General features: G+C 53.6%; 1 protein-coding gene across 3 annotated transcripts in view; it reads right to left on the bottom strand.

Moving 5' to 3' along the window:
* Positions 1-563: 563 nt before the first annotated feature.
* PPP2R2B (protein phosphatase 2 regulatory subunit Bbeta) overlaps positions 564-13803 on the bottom strand; it is a 60662-nt gene continuing 47422 nt past the window's right edge. For all 3 annotated transcript variants that reach the window (XM_021543084.4, XM_085591638.1, XM_021543085.3), the window contains 7 exons: positions 12443-12608; positions 11059-11171; positions 6282-6459; positions 4750-4914; positions 3641-3810; positions 3022-3113; positions 564-2496 (listed from right to left, as the gene is read on the bottom strand). In XM_021543084.4, the coding sequence (XP_021398759.2) occupies positions 2217-2496; positions 3022-3113; positions 3641-3810; positions 4750-4914; positions 6282-6459; positions 11059-11171; positions 12443-12608 (1164 nt within the window). In that variant the 3' untranslated portion in view covers positions 564-2216. The remainder of the gene's footprint in view (positions 2497-3021; positions 3114-3640; positions 3811-4749; positions 4915-6281; positions 6460-11058; positions 11172-12442; positions 12609-13803) is intronic.

A 13803-nucleotide genomic window follows, 5' to 3' on the forward strand; every position in this document is an offset into this window, starting at 1 on the left:
CCTTCTGTGGCCAAGCACTCACAGCACGGCAGAGGTTAAATCCAAGCAAGCTTAAGAAAGGGAAAGAAGCTCTGCTTTTGAAAAGAGCTGAACTAAGGTCTGCCTTGTGGAGCAACAAGATCCAGCAACCCAGAATGTGCTGTACACAATGGAGCAGAACCAGGGCTGGTTCCTCCTGTTTCAGTTGATGAAGATCCTGCAGCTAATGTGAAGGTAAATGAGTGTCTGAGGAACATCTCCCTGCCTGCACAGTCCGTGCCCTGCAGCTGCTAAGTGAGGGCTGCTGTTTGAATTATCCAGGAGCAGCACTGGGGCAGGGGCTGGCAGCTCCTCCCAGGGCTGTACCCAGAACCGAGTTTCCTGTGCAGGGGGGCCCTGCCAGGAAACCTGTTACACAGGTTACCCTGTTACACAGTGCCCCACTGTCCCTCGCCCTCAGGGGGACCCGAATCCTCGGGCCTCGGGGCTCCTCTGCTCACCCCTCATCAGCAGGGCCCTGGCCACCCCCCGCCGCTGCAGAGCCCCGACGCGCGAGAGGCACAACAGGCATCGATCCACACAGACACGTTTGGGACAACTTTACTTCTGACACCGCAGCGTAGGCTTTCCTTACAGAACCAAAAGGGAGCATTTTCTTATAAAACGGTGCTTTTACTCTTGCTATTTTATTTTACCATTTCATTTAAAAAAAAAGTTACTCCTGAAAGCTATCCCTTGGAACACATCCATAAGCCAGTGCACTTTGTTCTTCCCTTGGGATGGCTCCTCTGAAAGTGGTGTGTGGGGCCCTGCCTCCAGCCAGCTCCTGGTCTCCATGCAGTCCATGAGCTCTGTGGGTGTGTAGCAGTTCCTTTCCCTGGTCGGGGCATGCCATGAGCCCCATGGTGCCCGCAGAGAGGCTCAGGGGACACCTGGCCGTGGTGACTTGTGTCCGATGCCTGAAGGCCTGGGGTGCTGGGGGTGCCAGGTGCCCCTCAGGAGGGATGGCAACAGGGTCACCCTTGTGGAGCCACTGCCGAGGTGACGGTGTTGAATTTTGTAATTTACTTCATTTGCTTCTTGCTGCAGGAACAGTTTTCAGATTTACAAAAAATCCAGTCAATCTTTTTACCGAACAGTTGTTCAAGTAAAGAGGGACCCGACCAATCTGTAAAGTAGAAAGAGGCAGCCTCGCCATGCAAAGAGAAAGAGTTACCGATTTTATTATTATTATCATCATTGTTATTATAATGTAGGACTGCATACAGCCTCTCTCTGACACAGTCAGGGGCTAACAGCAATATACAGTTGGATTTTTTTAGGTCATAAATTAGCAACTTATACTTTATCTTTAAAAAATTGAATAAATAAATAAATTAATTAAAAAAGAGAGAAAGAGAGAGAAAGAGAGAGAGACAGTCAGTCATGACATGCAAGAGCTCACAACAAAATGAGAAAAATGACCAAAGCAAAGCCCAGAACTGCAGCAGAGCCCAGGGTTGGTTTGGTTTGCGATCAATGCAGGTCGGAAGCATCGTTTATAAAGGTATTTCATATACCAAAGAAGGCACCACAGTATCTACAAAGCCAAAACCTCAGGAGGGTTCTGGGGCTGGGGGGGCAACCTGGCTGGAGCAGACACATCTGGAGGTGCAGCACATACCCCCTGCCCCTTAAGCTTGTCCATTGCAAAACTGAACTTTTCCATTTTATGTTTGGTTTTGCTGTCTCTGTTAGTAAAACACAAAATAATTGTAATAAAAAGACAAATGTGGAAAATGGCAAAGGGAGGCAACATTCCAATCTTCCACACAACAGGTGGAATATTTCTGGGATCAGGTTTAAAGCAATTGGAGTGGGACCACTGCCACCAGAGCTGGCCAGAGCCCACGGGCTGTTACCCCATCAATCCCTTCCCCAGCTGACAGCCCCCTCCCCATCACCTCCTCAGCCACCCCAGCACTGCCTGGGGACAGGGACAGCTAGGCCTGACTCCCTCCCACTGCCCTGTAAGAAGTCTCAGCTCTCCCTGTGTAAATCTGGAGTCTGGGGGGTGCCCCCAGTGGCCCCTGGGCCGGAGTGCCCCAGCGCTCCTCTGCACAACCACGATCTGCAGAGCAGGAACTGAACAAAGAACAGGAAGGAAAGGAAAAGAAAGAAAGAAAGAAAGAAAAGGAACAGTTGAAACCTTGTGTTCACTGGTATCAGTACATGAGACTCCTAAAGACCTGGTCCTCCTAGTTAACCTTGTCCTGGAATATGTACAGGTTGTTCGTGGCTGCCACAGCGATGATGTTCTCAGAGGGGTGCCAAGCTGTGTGCAGGATCTTTTTGCTAAAGTCCAGACTGTCCACACTGATCTCGTCTTTCCTGCGCTTTCCACCCACACAGACCTTGCGGGGTTTGAGGATGGCACGGGGTTTGCTGTTCTCCCGCGACGCCTCCAGCGTCACGTCGCGCTTGGTGTTGCGGTCAAACATGCGGAAGAAGTTGTTGTAGGAGCCGGTCATGATGACGCTGCAACGGGGAAGGACAGATAGACAGAGGGTTTTCACACCTTTTCAGAGGCAAACTGCAGGTGACCAGAGCAAGACTGAACATTCAGAGGCATAATGAGATTTGGGTAAGACTTGGAATTTGTCTCAGGCCCAGTTGTGATTTGTCAGCTCACTCTGGCTCAAACAAAAACCATGGCAGCCCTGCTAGGGGCTTGCACACTTCCTGCCACCTAGCTCGGTGTAAGTCACACCCGGAGACTCATTATCCCCAGATTCTGGCAATCTGAAGCTAAACCCATCACCACCTTCTTCCAGCCGTGGGTGACACAGAGAGGTGTAACTGATTCTGTCCGGGAGAGAGTGGGACCCTCAGACATCCCCACTGCATACAGGCTGCAGGTGTAGGTGGTCCCTGCTGCACCCGTCCAGACCCCACGCCCAGCCAAAGGCCAGGGAAGGGGCTGCCCAGGGGCCAAGGCACCCCTTGGGCCAAACCAAGGTGAGCATCCCTGGGCTGACCGCAGCCGCAGCGCCGCGTGCTCACCTGTCAGAGCCGTTCCAGACGCACTCAAACTTGTCAAAGATGCAGTCGTTCTCGTACAGCGAGCAGAGCTTGCTCCGCAGGTAGTCGTGGACCTGCCGGGGGGACGGACAGGGTGAGCCCCCACAGTGGCCAGCACAGCCCAGGGGCTGGCAGACAGCCCTGGCTCACAGGGGCTGGCACACCCAGCCCAGCCCCACGCTCGCCACAGCCCAGCTGGCAGCGTGGGCACTGCCTGGCATCCTGTGCCCTCCCACAGCCACCGTTCTTCCCCAAGCACTGCCAGGCACTCTGCACATGGCTTGGGCACCCCAGGCAGTGCCAGGGCACATTGTTGGCAAAGGGTGACAAAGGGCTACTGCTCTGCACAAGGCCTCCCACCTGGCTCTCCAGCTGCCAGCTCCTGAGCTTTCCTCACCCACCCCCACCCTGGGGACATGGTGACAACTCACCAGGCCACTTGAGCCCACATTTAACAACTCTGCTTTCCACCATCTATGGGCATAAAGCTCCCACACAACAGGTGCATACCCGGCCCTCCTGCCACTGGCCCGGAGTGTGGCTCAGGAAAGAACGCAGTGGGTGCCCCAGTGCTGCATGCACCTGGCTGTGTCACGCTCACCTGGTAGGTCTCAATGGGCCGGTTCTCCATGTTCAAGTCCCACACCTTGACAGTGAGGTAGTCCCGAGTCATGATGTACCTTCCACTGTGGCTGAATTTGACATCAGAGATTGAGGAGATGATCTCAGAAAAAAATGACCGGTTACTTGGGTCTTCGGGCTCTTCAAAAACTGTGCAGAAGGAAAGAACAAGCCCCAGCATCAGCTGAGGCAGGAGCTCCCTGATCTCAGGCAGGGATCTGCCACCCTATCCTAGCACCCCAGGAAGCTTCTGGGAGAGAGCACTTGCATGATGCTGTACCCAGCACCCACGTGTGCTTAGGTTTATCACCCCACCACCAAGTCCTGGAGCTCCAGTATAGTGGGGAAAATGTCTTGAAATGCCCATATAAATGATCTCTACAATGCAGAAAAGGCGCTGCTCACAGCAAAATGCAGAGCTGCGGCCTTTCACCACTGGCAGAAACCTGGAGGCTTTTTCCATATTAAAAGTGAGAGCAACAAGAAAAAACAAAGCTCTCAGGCAGGCAGGAAGGCAAGCTCCCAGCACACACACACACACACACACACACAGGAGATCCAGCATGGGGCTCCCAGCACTCACAGGAGATCCAGCAGGGGACTCCCAGCACTCACAGGAGATCCAGCATGGGGCTCCCAGCACACACAGATCCAGCATGGGGCTCCCAGCACACAACTGGTGCTGCCCAGTCCCTGAGTGCGTCTGTGAACCAAAGCCAGTGGCCAGGCAGGGCAGGGGCTTGGGACAGCTATTTAGCTATTTTTGCTTTGGGCTGAAGGCTTTTGTGTGGCTTTGCTCCTGCTGCAGAAGCAGATCTGGGCTGCTGAGCTCATGGAAAGGATTTCTGAGCACTAATTCTCTCTTACACAACAAACCTACTTTCTCTGGCACTGAGCAGGTGCTGCCCTGCCCGCAGCAGCTCCTGCTGCCAGCTCCCTCCTCCGAGCAGCCTGCCCAGCTCCCTCTGCACTGGGGGCAGCTGGGCAGTGGCCATGGGGATGGCAGCCCGGGACTCGGGGGAAGGAGGCGCTGGGGCAGACCCAGGCCCGGGTGGGTCTCCATCCTCCCTTTCTGCGGGGCACACTCACACTTGGCGTGGCGGTCGCAGAGGGCCGCGGTGCGCATGTCGCACAGGCGGATGGTGCCCTTGCTGCTGCTGTACACGAAGGTGTTGCAGTGGTGCGGGTGGAACTCGGCCGCCGTGATCACCTCCGTCAGCTCCTCCATGTTGGCCGGCTTGATGTCCACGATGTCTGGCGGGGCCGGTCAAGGAGCCCACGCAGCCCGGCCCAGACTCCTGCCGGTGCCTCTGCACCGTGCAAACCTCACCCGTGCAAACCGTGTGCTCCGGGCAGGCACCACCATCACGGGGCAAACCCGCAGCGTGGAGCGCCAGCCCGCACCAGCAGGGCAAGGCCAGGATCCAGCATGTCTTCTAAGCTGGGAACCCCAGCTCTGGTCCCACGGCCCGAAGACCCTCTGTGGCACATGGGACCTGATCTGCCCACCCACGCCAGGCCTCGGTAAGTGTCTTTGAGTGCAACATCGCCACGGTGAGTAACCACACTGAAAACAGTGTGGCAGCAAAGCCCAGGGCACAGCAACCGACAGAAAACCCCAACCTAAGTCCCTTGGGCCATGTGAACTCCCAGATGCTTGCCACAGATTTAATACTTCTCACCCTCATCCTTGCACATAAGCAGGCACCACAGCCCTACTCTCCTGCAGCTGCTCAGAGCTCCCATAGCCACATGCCTGTCACTGCCGAAATCCTCTCCATCTGCCTAAGCCATGCCCCAGGGATTTCTCAGCAGGAAACACCATATAAATACCATCAATGATTCGTGCCCTGTTTATTATTTCCGATGTGGCTGTTACAAGTGTGACTGTCACAACCTCATTTGTAGAGCAGTGACTGGCAGCCTGTCACCCGCTGCAGGGTATAACGGTGCCACAGCATCACTGCTTCCATCCTCCCCAGGCACCATCACTGATTCCATCTTCCCCAGGCACCATCACTGATTCCATCTTCCCCAGGCACCATCACTGCCTCTGTCCTCTCCAGGCACCATCACTGATTCCATCTTCCCCAAGGCATCTGTCTCCTCCATCACCTGCAGACCACCCCCCTCTGCCTGCCCCACCAGACCCTGCAGGCAAATTCAGAAATGTGTCACCACGGATCGGGTGACAGCAGCAGTGGTGGCAATGCCAGCTGAGCCCTGTGCCATGGAGGGAGCAGCCCCATGTGAGTGCTGGATGCCTCGTCTGCTCACAGCCTGGTGTCCCACCAGCATCACAGGCAGAGATGAGAGGGCAGTGCCTTGAGAATGACACGTGGGCCTGGGACCTCCAGTGCTCTGCAGTCAGGTGCACAGCAGGCAGCAGTATTGCATGCTTCTGAACTCCTGCCAGAGGGTGCAGCAGTATTGCATGCTCCTGAACTCCTGCCAGAGGGTGAAGCTCCTGCAGCGAGGCACCACAACCGGTGTGGGGCCAAGGAACTGCGGCACTGCCCGCTCTGTCCCCATCCCCATGGGCATGGGCACAGCCCTGCTGCTTCCCTTGGGGCTCTCTGGGACCCAGGCCCGTCTCCAGAGCCACACGCAACAAAGGATACTAAAACTTTGATTTGTGATTTCAAAATTCCACAGGTTTATCCTCAGGTCGTCCGCTGACATGTAGGTCTCATAGTCGCTGTTGACGGAGATGGAGTTGATGTGGTAGGTGTGTGCGTTGGCGAACACCCTCCGGGGAGTGGCCTCCACCATCAGGTCCATGGGCCGAAGCACAGGGACCTGCAGGTGAGGAGAGAGGTCAGCACCCATGGACGGGTCCAGCCGGCTGGCACGGCGGGATGCCCTCACGGCGTCCCACGGAGCTCCGGCTTCCATCCACTCACTCCTAACAGGCTCTCTCCAGGGAAACTAACGCCTTCCCACGTGCTTGAGAGAAGGACAAGCAGACCCAAAAAACATCTAATTTTGAGAGAGGCTCCAGGATGGTTAGAGCACAGTGAAGCACTGAGAGCCCAGAGCACCAGGCTCTTGCTGCAACAACTGTTCCAGCTTTGAAACAAAAAAACAACCAAAGAACCCCTTCTGCCTCATTTTGTCACTGTTATCCAGGATCTGAACTTCCTGGAGCATTTCTGACAGAAATACCTTGCTTGACAGAGCCAGGTCAGCACATTTTTTCTGTAAACGTTTTTGCATTTGTCCCACAGTGAAGTGATGGAGGTAAGAGATGAGAAGGGACAGAGCGAGGGACACACAGGTGGGATGAAGGGAAGGACCAGGAACAAGCTGTGGGTGTTTGCCTTTAGATAAATCAGGATAACCCACTGGGGAGTGGAGAGAGGCAGATGTGTGTGAGGAGTGGGCTCAGCAATAACTTTGGACACAGTTATGAAGGCAACACCAGGAACGTGCCAGCCCATGCTCCTGCTTCCTCCAGCTGCTGCATTACCTGTATTATGTGTGTGCTGCTGAAGAGATTCCCCTTGGCTGCAGAAGTGGGGATGGGGGGTCACAGCCAGCTCGAGTGGCACGAGCTCAGAGCCTGAGCCTCGTGTGACGAGCCTGGGCGCTAATTGCACCCAACACGGCCAACGATGCATCGTGTGAGCTGCTGGATCCTGCTCAGCCAGCTGGGGTGCGGGACAGGGACTGCAGGGACTGCAGGGACAAGGACCAAAGGGACCACAGAGACCGCAGGGACTGCAGGGACCAAAGGGACCAAAGGGACCGCAGGGACCAAAGGGACAAGGACCACAGGGACAAGGACTGCAGGGTGACTGGAGCAGATGGTGAGCTCGCTCCCCAGCAGCAGCACAGGGATCCTGCAGCACAGGGGAGCCTGGCTCGGGACAGCCAAGGGGAGCAGATGCCCAGCCAGGCCTCAGGCACAGTGGAGACACCAACAAATGGGGCAATGTGACAGCAGCTGGAACTGGTTCTTGTGGCAGGCACAGGCCAAGTCAGCTTCTGCCTAACCCACCCAGATCAATCAGCGCCGCCACAACAACCCTGGACAGCAGAGACCTCCTTGTGCATCCCTGCTCCAGCTCCAGAGCCCACCTGAGGACAGGCTCTGGTGTCACACACACCCATTATTAAATGGTAATTCAATTTAACAAAGCACATCAAGTAGAAAGACTGTGTCAAAGAAAATAAAACACTAATGAATTCAATTACTTTCTGTTTTCAGGAGGGGGCAATGCCAGTCACTTTTCATTTAAAACAAAGTAAGTCTTAATTTTGATTTCTGCTTTTAGCAGGTACCCCATGCCGAAGCCCTCCCACTCACTCCAAGCACTCGTGACACTTGATTCCTCTCCCTGTGCCTGCTGAAGTCTTCCCCTGTCCTGAGTTAATGAGACACTAACCCTTTCTCAAGCTGTGAAACTCATTTTCTTGATGTCTGGGGTGGAGAGAGTTGGCATTTCCCAGGCCCTTCCTACCACCTGCAGTCCTGGGTGAAGGACCAGAGCGCAGGGAGGTGGTGCCAGGGAGTGCCCCTGGCCCCATCAGGCTTCCCCCTTCATTGTCTGTCCTGCTGCCTGTCCCCAGATGCTCCCTGCAGGAAAGCTCTGCCTGTGGCCAGCTCTGCCACCCCTGTCAGGAAACCACAGAGCTATGGCTGCACTGTCACCCTGGCAAGGTGGGGATCGGGCAGGCACCTCATGGATTATTTACTGGAATTTTTTATGGCCGCTGCTCTGGCTCAGGTTGGGAGTTAAGTGTAAGTCCAGTGCAGTCCATTGTGCCCAGAGGGTTTCCATGGAGGAAACTGGCTCAAGGCCGGGGCTCAGCGTGCTCCACAGGATCTGCTCAAGTGGGATTAGTCAAACTGAAGCTCGGATTGACCCCAGCCTTGAGTCTCTGAGAAGGAAACTGTAATCCAGTCCCTGGCAAAGCAGGGAGCAGAAAAGTGCTCAGGGATAAACCCAGTGAGTTTTCCACCTGCCCCAGCAGCCGAGCTCCTCCAGGCACACTCCCCAGAACACATTTCCTACCTACATAAATTACATTCTGTGAGGTGCCCAATGCCACCTTAAGCTTAGCATTTTGCAGATGAAATGAGCATCCAACACTATTTTCACGGCAGACTTCACAGTGTGAAGTGACAACTTCACACTGCTCAGAATTTTGTCACGTTTGACCTGCCCTGTGACATGCAGAAGGGACCTTCCTGCAGGAGGACAAAGCTGCTGCCTCACTGCTTGTCCACTCAGCTGATGGAGCTGTCGCTCCCATCTCTTGTCCCTGCCTTGTTGTTGAAATGCTCTGCAGAATGTGTACAAGGAAAAGAGGCAAATCTCTCTGCTGAGGCAGAAAGGAACAGCAGCACAGCAGATCTCTTCCAAGGCATTTCCCATCACAGCCACTCTGGGACTGCTGTCAGGGGAATCAGATGCAGTGGGCCACAGCACAGCCTCCCTGGGAAACTGTGCACAGGGGCCAAGAAATCTGAGTGCTTCCACAAAATGGGAGACACAAACCAGGATTTATCATGGAGATTGCTGGAACACAGAGAGTGCAGTGTCAGCTCTTAAGAGAGGGCTCTGTGACAGGCACAAACACGAAGAAACAGGCACACAACAGCCCTGCCCACTGCAGCCCCAGCAGCAGCACAGCCTGCAGCAAGCACCCACTGCACCCAGCAGGGGCATTGGGGTGCCACCCCAGACTGCCGTGTGCTGGGAGCCATCAAAGCCAGCACATCTCTCTTTGAAAAGGTTCAAGCCCTGGATTTCACTTGTGTTGATTATTTCCTACTACGTCCCAAGGCACAGGTACAACAAGTGGTACTCAGGAGCACACCGAGGCAGTTACACGAGGTCAGAGGGCTGCAGCTGTTAGACTGGGGGGAACTCAAATCACCAGAGCTCTTCTAATGACAGCAAACACCTAACTAAACAGCCTGAGCAGAGTTAAATATTCCTTTTGCACTGTGTGGGTTAGAAATTCCTCAGAGGATGATGCTCATCAAGTGCGTTTAAACCATTAAGCCAAATGGATGAGAAATTACAGCAGCAAGGTGCATTTAAAACACTTTTTCACTTGTCTGTGGTTGAAAATTAAACCGTGGATGGATGTGGCTTTAATTTAAAGCATACCCATCACAGGACTATTACATGTCAGATTTACACAAAGCTGCAGCAAAATGGTTACAGCTATGTAAATATCTAAGTAAAATCATCAAAACATTAGATCAAATGGAGCTGGTGGAAGACTCCTCAATCTTCTGTCCTCAGGGACCACAGGCACTGCACAGCAGATACCAAAGAGCATCACACCACACACTTAGGACGTGTTTGACCTCCCAGTGCCCCGTGCCTCTGCCAGGGGCAGGAATGGCAGTCCCTGACCCTAGTGCAGTGGCAGACACCAAGCAGCAGCTCCTCCAGCCACACAGCTCTGAGCTGCTGCCAGGAGTGCATGGGCTGAGAGTAAAACAAGAGCTGAAACTTTCAAGGCAGTGAGTGGACTCCAACTCTGTTCAGTTCTCTGATATTTCAGTACGACTTTCTACATGGGAAAAAGAAATCCCAGGGCCTTCCCAGTGTGTTTGGCCAGTGAAGGAAGCAGCAGCTGGGATAACACCCTTAACACTGCTGCCTTTCCAATCCTGCCTCTCAGCCTGCCAAGGGCTGACAGCCCCAGCTCTGACAGCCAGGCACCAAGCAAACTTCTCCTACAGGCTGTCAGGTATCACCATGTTAGGCTGGAAATGCTGCCTGAAACATAACAGCAGATACACATCTACATGAAACAAATGCTCTCTTGCTTTGTAAAGGAAAACACTGCCAGTCACCAGGAGCAACCTTGTACAGAGACCAGAACTAACTGCTGCCCAGGATTCTCAATGGCTTCATGCACAATGGAACTGGGACCCATAAAGTGAGGTAAGCACAATCATAGTAATAATTTCATATGTATAAATATAAAACCCACAAGTACTCAAAAAGCAAATTCTGAGAGGGTGTTAATAAATTACAAGCTGGGCTGTCCTGATTAAGGTCATGACCAGGAGGAAAACTCATTTGAAGGAGCAGCAGCTGTATTTGGGAATGCTCCGAGCTGGGAGAGCTTCTGCCCAGCCCGTGGGCAGCACAGCATGCTGTGGCACTGGGGTAGCAGACACGGGACACACATGGCACTGGCAGCCCATCTGCCCAGCCCCAGCACAGCCCGGGCACCCAGGGCAGCCCCCTCGCCCTCTGCCATGCCCGTGCGCTGGGCACAGCCCTGGCTCTGGCATGAGGATGCCCTCCAACACCAACCGAGCGTGGCACGATGGCATTACCCGTCCCAAGGTGACACCAGCAGCAATTTCCATCCACCACCCCGCAGGGAGCGGCTCCTCAGCTACCACGGTCCCCCCACACTCACCCGCAGCACGGTGATCATGGAGGGGTCTCGGAGACGGCCATCCTCATCCTTGAGGTTGTATCCCTCCGGTCTCTTGTCCCGCTCGCTGACCTTCCATAGCTTCACAGTCTTATCTGGGGGAGGAGAGAGGAGAGCATCAAGGCAGCGCTCCCTGAGCCGCCCACCGACAGAAGCACCAAGGGAAAACCCTCCTGTGCCCCCAGTGCCGTGTGCTGAAGAGGTGATGCAGGGATCTGTGCCCACAGCGAGCTGTGGGTGCCCAGCCCTGCGTAGGAGCGAAGCCGTGCAGGGCACACCGGCCTGGGCACGGCCCTGAGACGGGACAGGGCGTCTGGAGCTCACCAGATCACGCTGACGTTCCCCACCCAGAACTGGGCAGAGCCCAGCACTCACCAGGACGGAGGGCAGCTCCCTGCCTCCTCCCAGCATCGCACCCGCTGTGCCACAGAGCCCCACAGCAGAACACCAGGAACACCTGGGGTTGTTCTCAGTAACGGGGTGTTCTTTGCTCCCACCTGCCAGGGACTGCATCCATAGTTTAGCATCACTTCCACCAGGTTTCATACAAAACCCCATCATCCATCTTCATTTTCTCCCTTACACAGTAACTCCAAAGCAGTGCCAATTAATTTTGTTTTTATTAATATGCTCTATTTCGGGGAGGTTCACTATAAAATGTTAGTGTAACAGTAAGAACAAAAAGAAACAGCATAACACATGAATATTTCCAAACTAATTGTTTTGATAACCTGCCTGCATATGGAACACCACCCAAATTGAAGGGTAATATCCCTGTTAATCAAAAAACTGTTTAAAAACTCAATTAACAGGACATTATGCTGTATAATTAATCTTCATTGCATTTCAATGATTCTCCCCCAAATGAGTTTAATAAGTCTTTGAATTTTATTACAATGATCAATAGAGTCAATTCTATAACACAAAACAAGTTGGTTATGGAAGATAATTAGACCCCTCCTTTTCCTCTGAAGTAATTAAGTCACATCTATCTTAAGGTCCTATTTATCCCAAGTAGTACTCCTAGATCCTCACAATATTTATCAGAACATAACATGGAACTGCTGAGCCCAACATGACAGCAAATTGAAACAAAACACCTGCAGTTTGTCATAAAAAAAGCCCCAAAAATTCCCAGGATCCTGAGAATAAAAAACATAAGTTGTTGTCAGGGGAGAAGCCTCCCTCTCTCCCTGTGAAATACACCTGCTGCACAGGGGTGGAGCTCTGCCAGACCCATTCCCCCAAGACACCTGTGTTACCCTGCAGGGAGACTTTTTAAGAACTATTTTCCAGAAGAAACACCACAGAGAAGATGATGCCTGGTGGTGGGAGCCCCGGGGCCTGAAGCAGCGTGGCCACGTACCGTTGGTGGAGAGCAGGAAATACGCCGCGTTCTGCTGCGGCAGCCATCGTATCTTATTGATCTTCTCCTCAATCTCCAGGCTCTTCAGGTAATCGAACTCTGGCTCGTGGCTCTGGAAGGTGCTGTAGACATTGTACTCTCCCCTGCGGTGGGGCTGGTTCTTGCTCTGGAGGGACAGGGAGGAGCTGGAGGTGTTGGCAGCTGCTCAGGGCTCTGCTGACACCGCGGCTCCCGGAGCGCCCGGGGAGAGCGGGAATGGAGAAGAATGGACAGGGAATGGAGTGGAAACAGAGCAAGAATTGAGTGACAGTGGAGAGGGAATGGAATGGGAACACAGTGGAAATTGAGAAGAAATGGAGAAGCAATGGAGAGGGAATGGAGGAGAAACAGGGAATGCAGAGGGAACGTAGCAGGAATGGATCCCACCCCACTGTCTGTCCCTGGTGAACAGCTTGGACCCAGTGCCAGCTCCTGCCAGGTGCTGAACCCAGCCACAGAAGAGCTGCTGGAAGCAGCTGCAAGTACAGATGGACAACCTTGGTTCGAGTGGGTGGGTGAAGCCCCACATGTCCCCCTGAACAGCAGCTGAGTGGATACATTCAGAATGGTGCTGGAGGCTTAAAGTTCAGGAAAAGCAGTGGAATAATGAAATGAGAGGAAAAGGAGAAATGAACTACTTCTGAAAAGGCTGATGAGGTGTCTGCACATGTGATGGCTAACCACTGAGCTCTCTTCAGTGTTTGTAGAAGTAATTTTAAAGCCTTAACTTTGAGAAAAATTTAAAACCATCGTTGCACCATGACCTGTCTCATGCCCAGGTCTGATGCATTCCTCCCAGCGCAGCTGAGGACAGGTCCCACTGACTCAGAGCAGAGCAGCTAACTGGGGCAGCTTTGGAAATGGTGGGGGCCATCCCAGGTGGCAGGAGCTGGCACAGCTCCCCCAGCCAGGCTGGCAGGGTGCCCACCAGTGCAGGGCCATGCTGAGGGCCAAACACACGCTTCTCCAGCAGGCACAGCCTCCAGCTTCCAACAAAGCATTTGCTAGCACTTCCTGAGTAGAGTTTTGGAAGAAAAACCTAATTGTTGCATCCATCTACACTTTCCAGAATTTTGGTGGTATAAGGGGTTCTCAGGGTAATTTCATCTCTGAGGTGGGCCCTCGTCACACACTCAGAAGTTCTGCCTGATCCCTGCTACACCTGGAGCAGAAGAATGCAGGCAATGTGATGTTTGGAAGGTGTTTGGCAGGAGGAAATCTGGCCCGGCTGATGTTAATGGCTTCTTTTCAGCTTGTAGTGTGTCAGGAGAGCCCTGAGCTTAGGAGTGACACAGGCAGATTAGGGAACAGCAGGACGCTTC

Source organism: Lonchura striata, chromosome 13 (assembly GCF_050655825.1).
Source record: "Lonchura striata isolate lonStrDom1 chromosome 13, ASM5065582v1, whole genome shotgun sequence".
Lineage (NCBI taxonomy): Eukaryota > Metazoa > Chordata > Aves > Passeriformes > Estrildidae > Lonchura > Lonchura striata.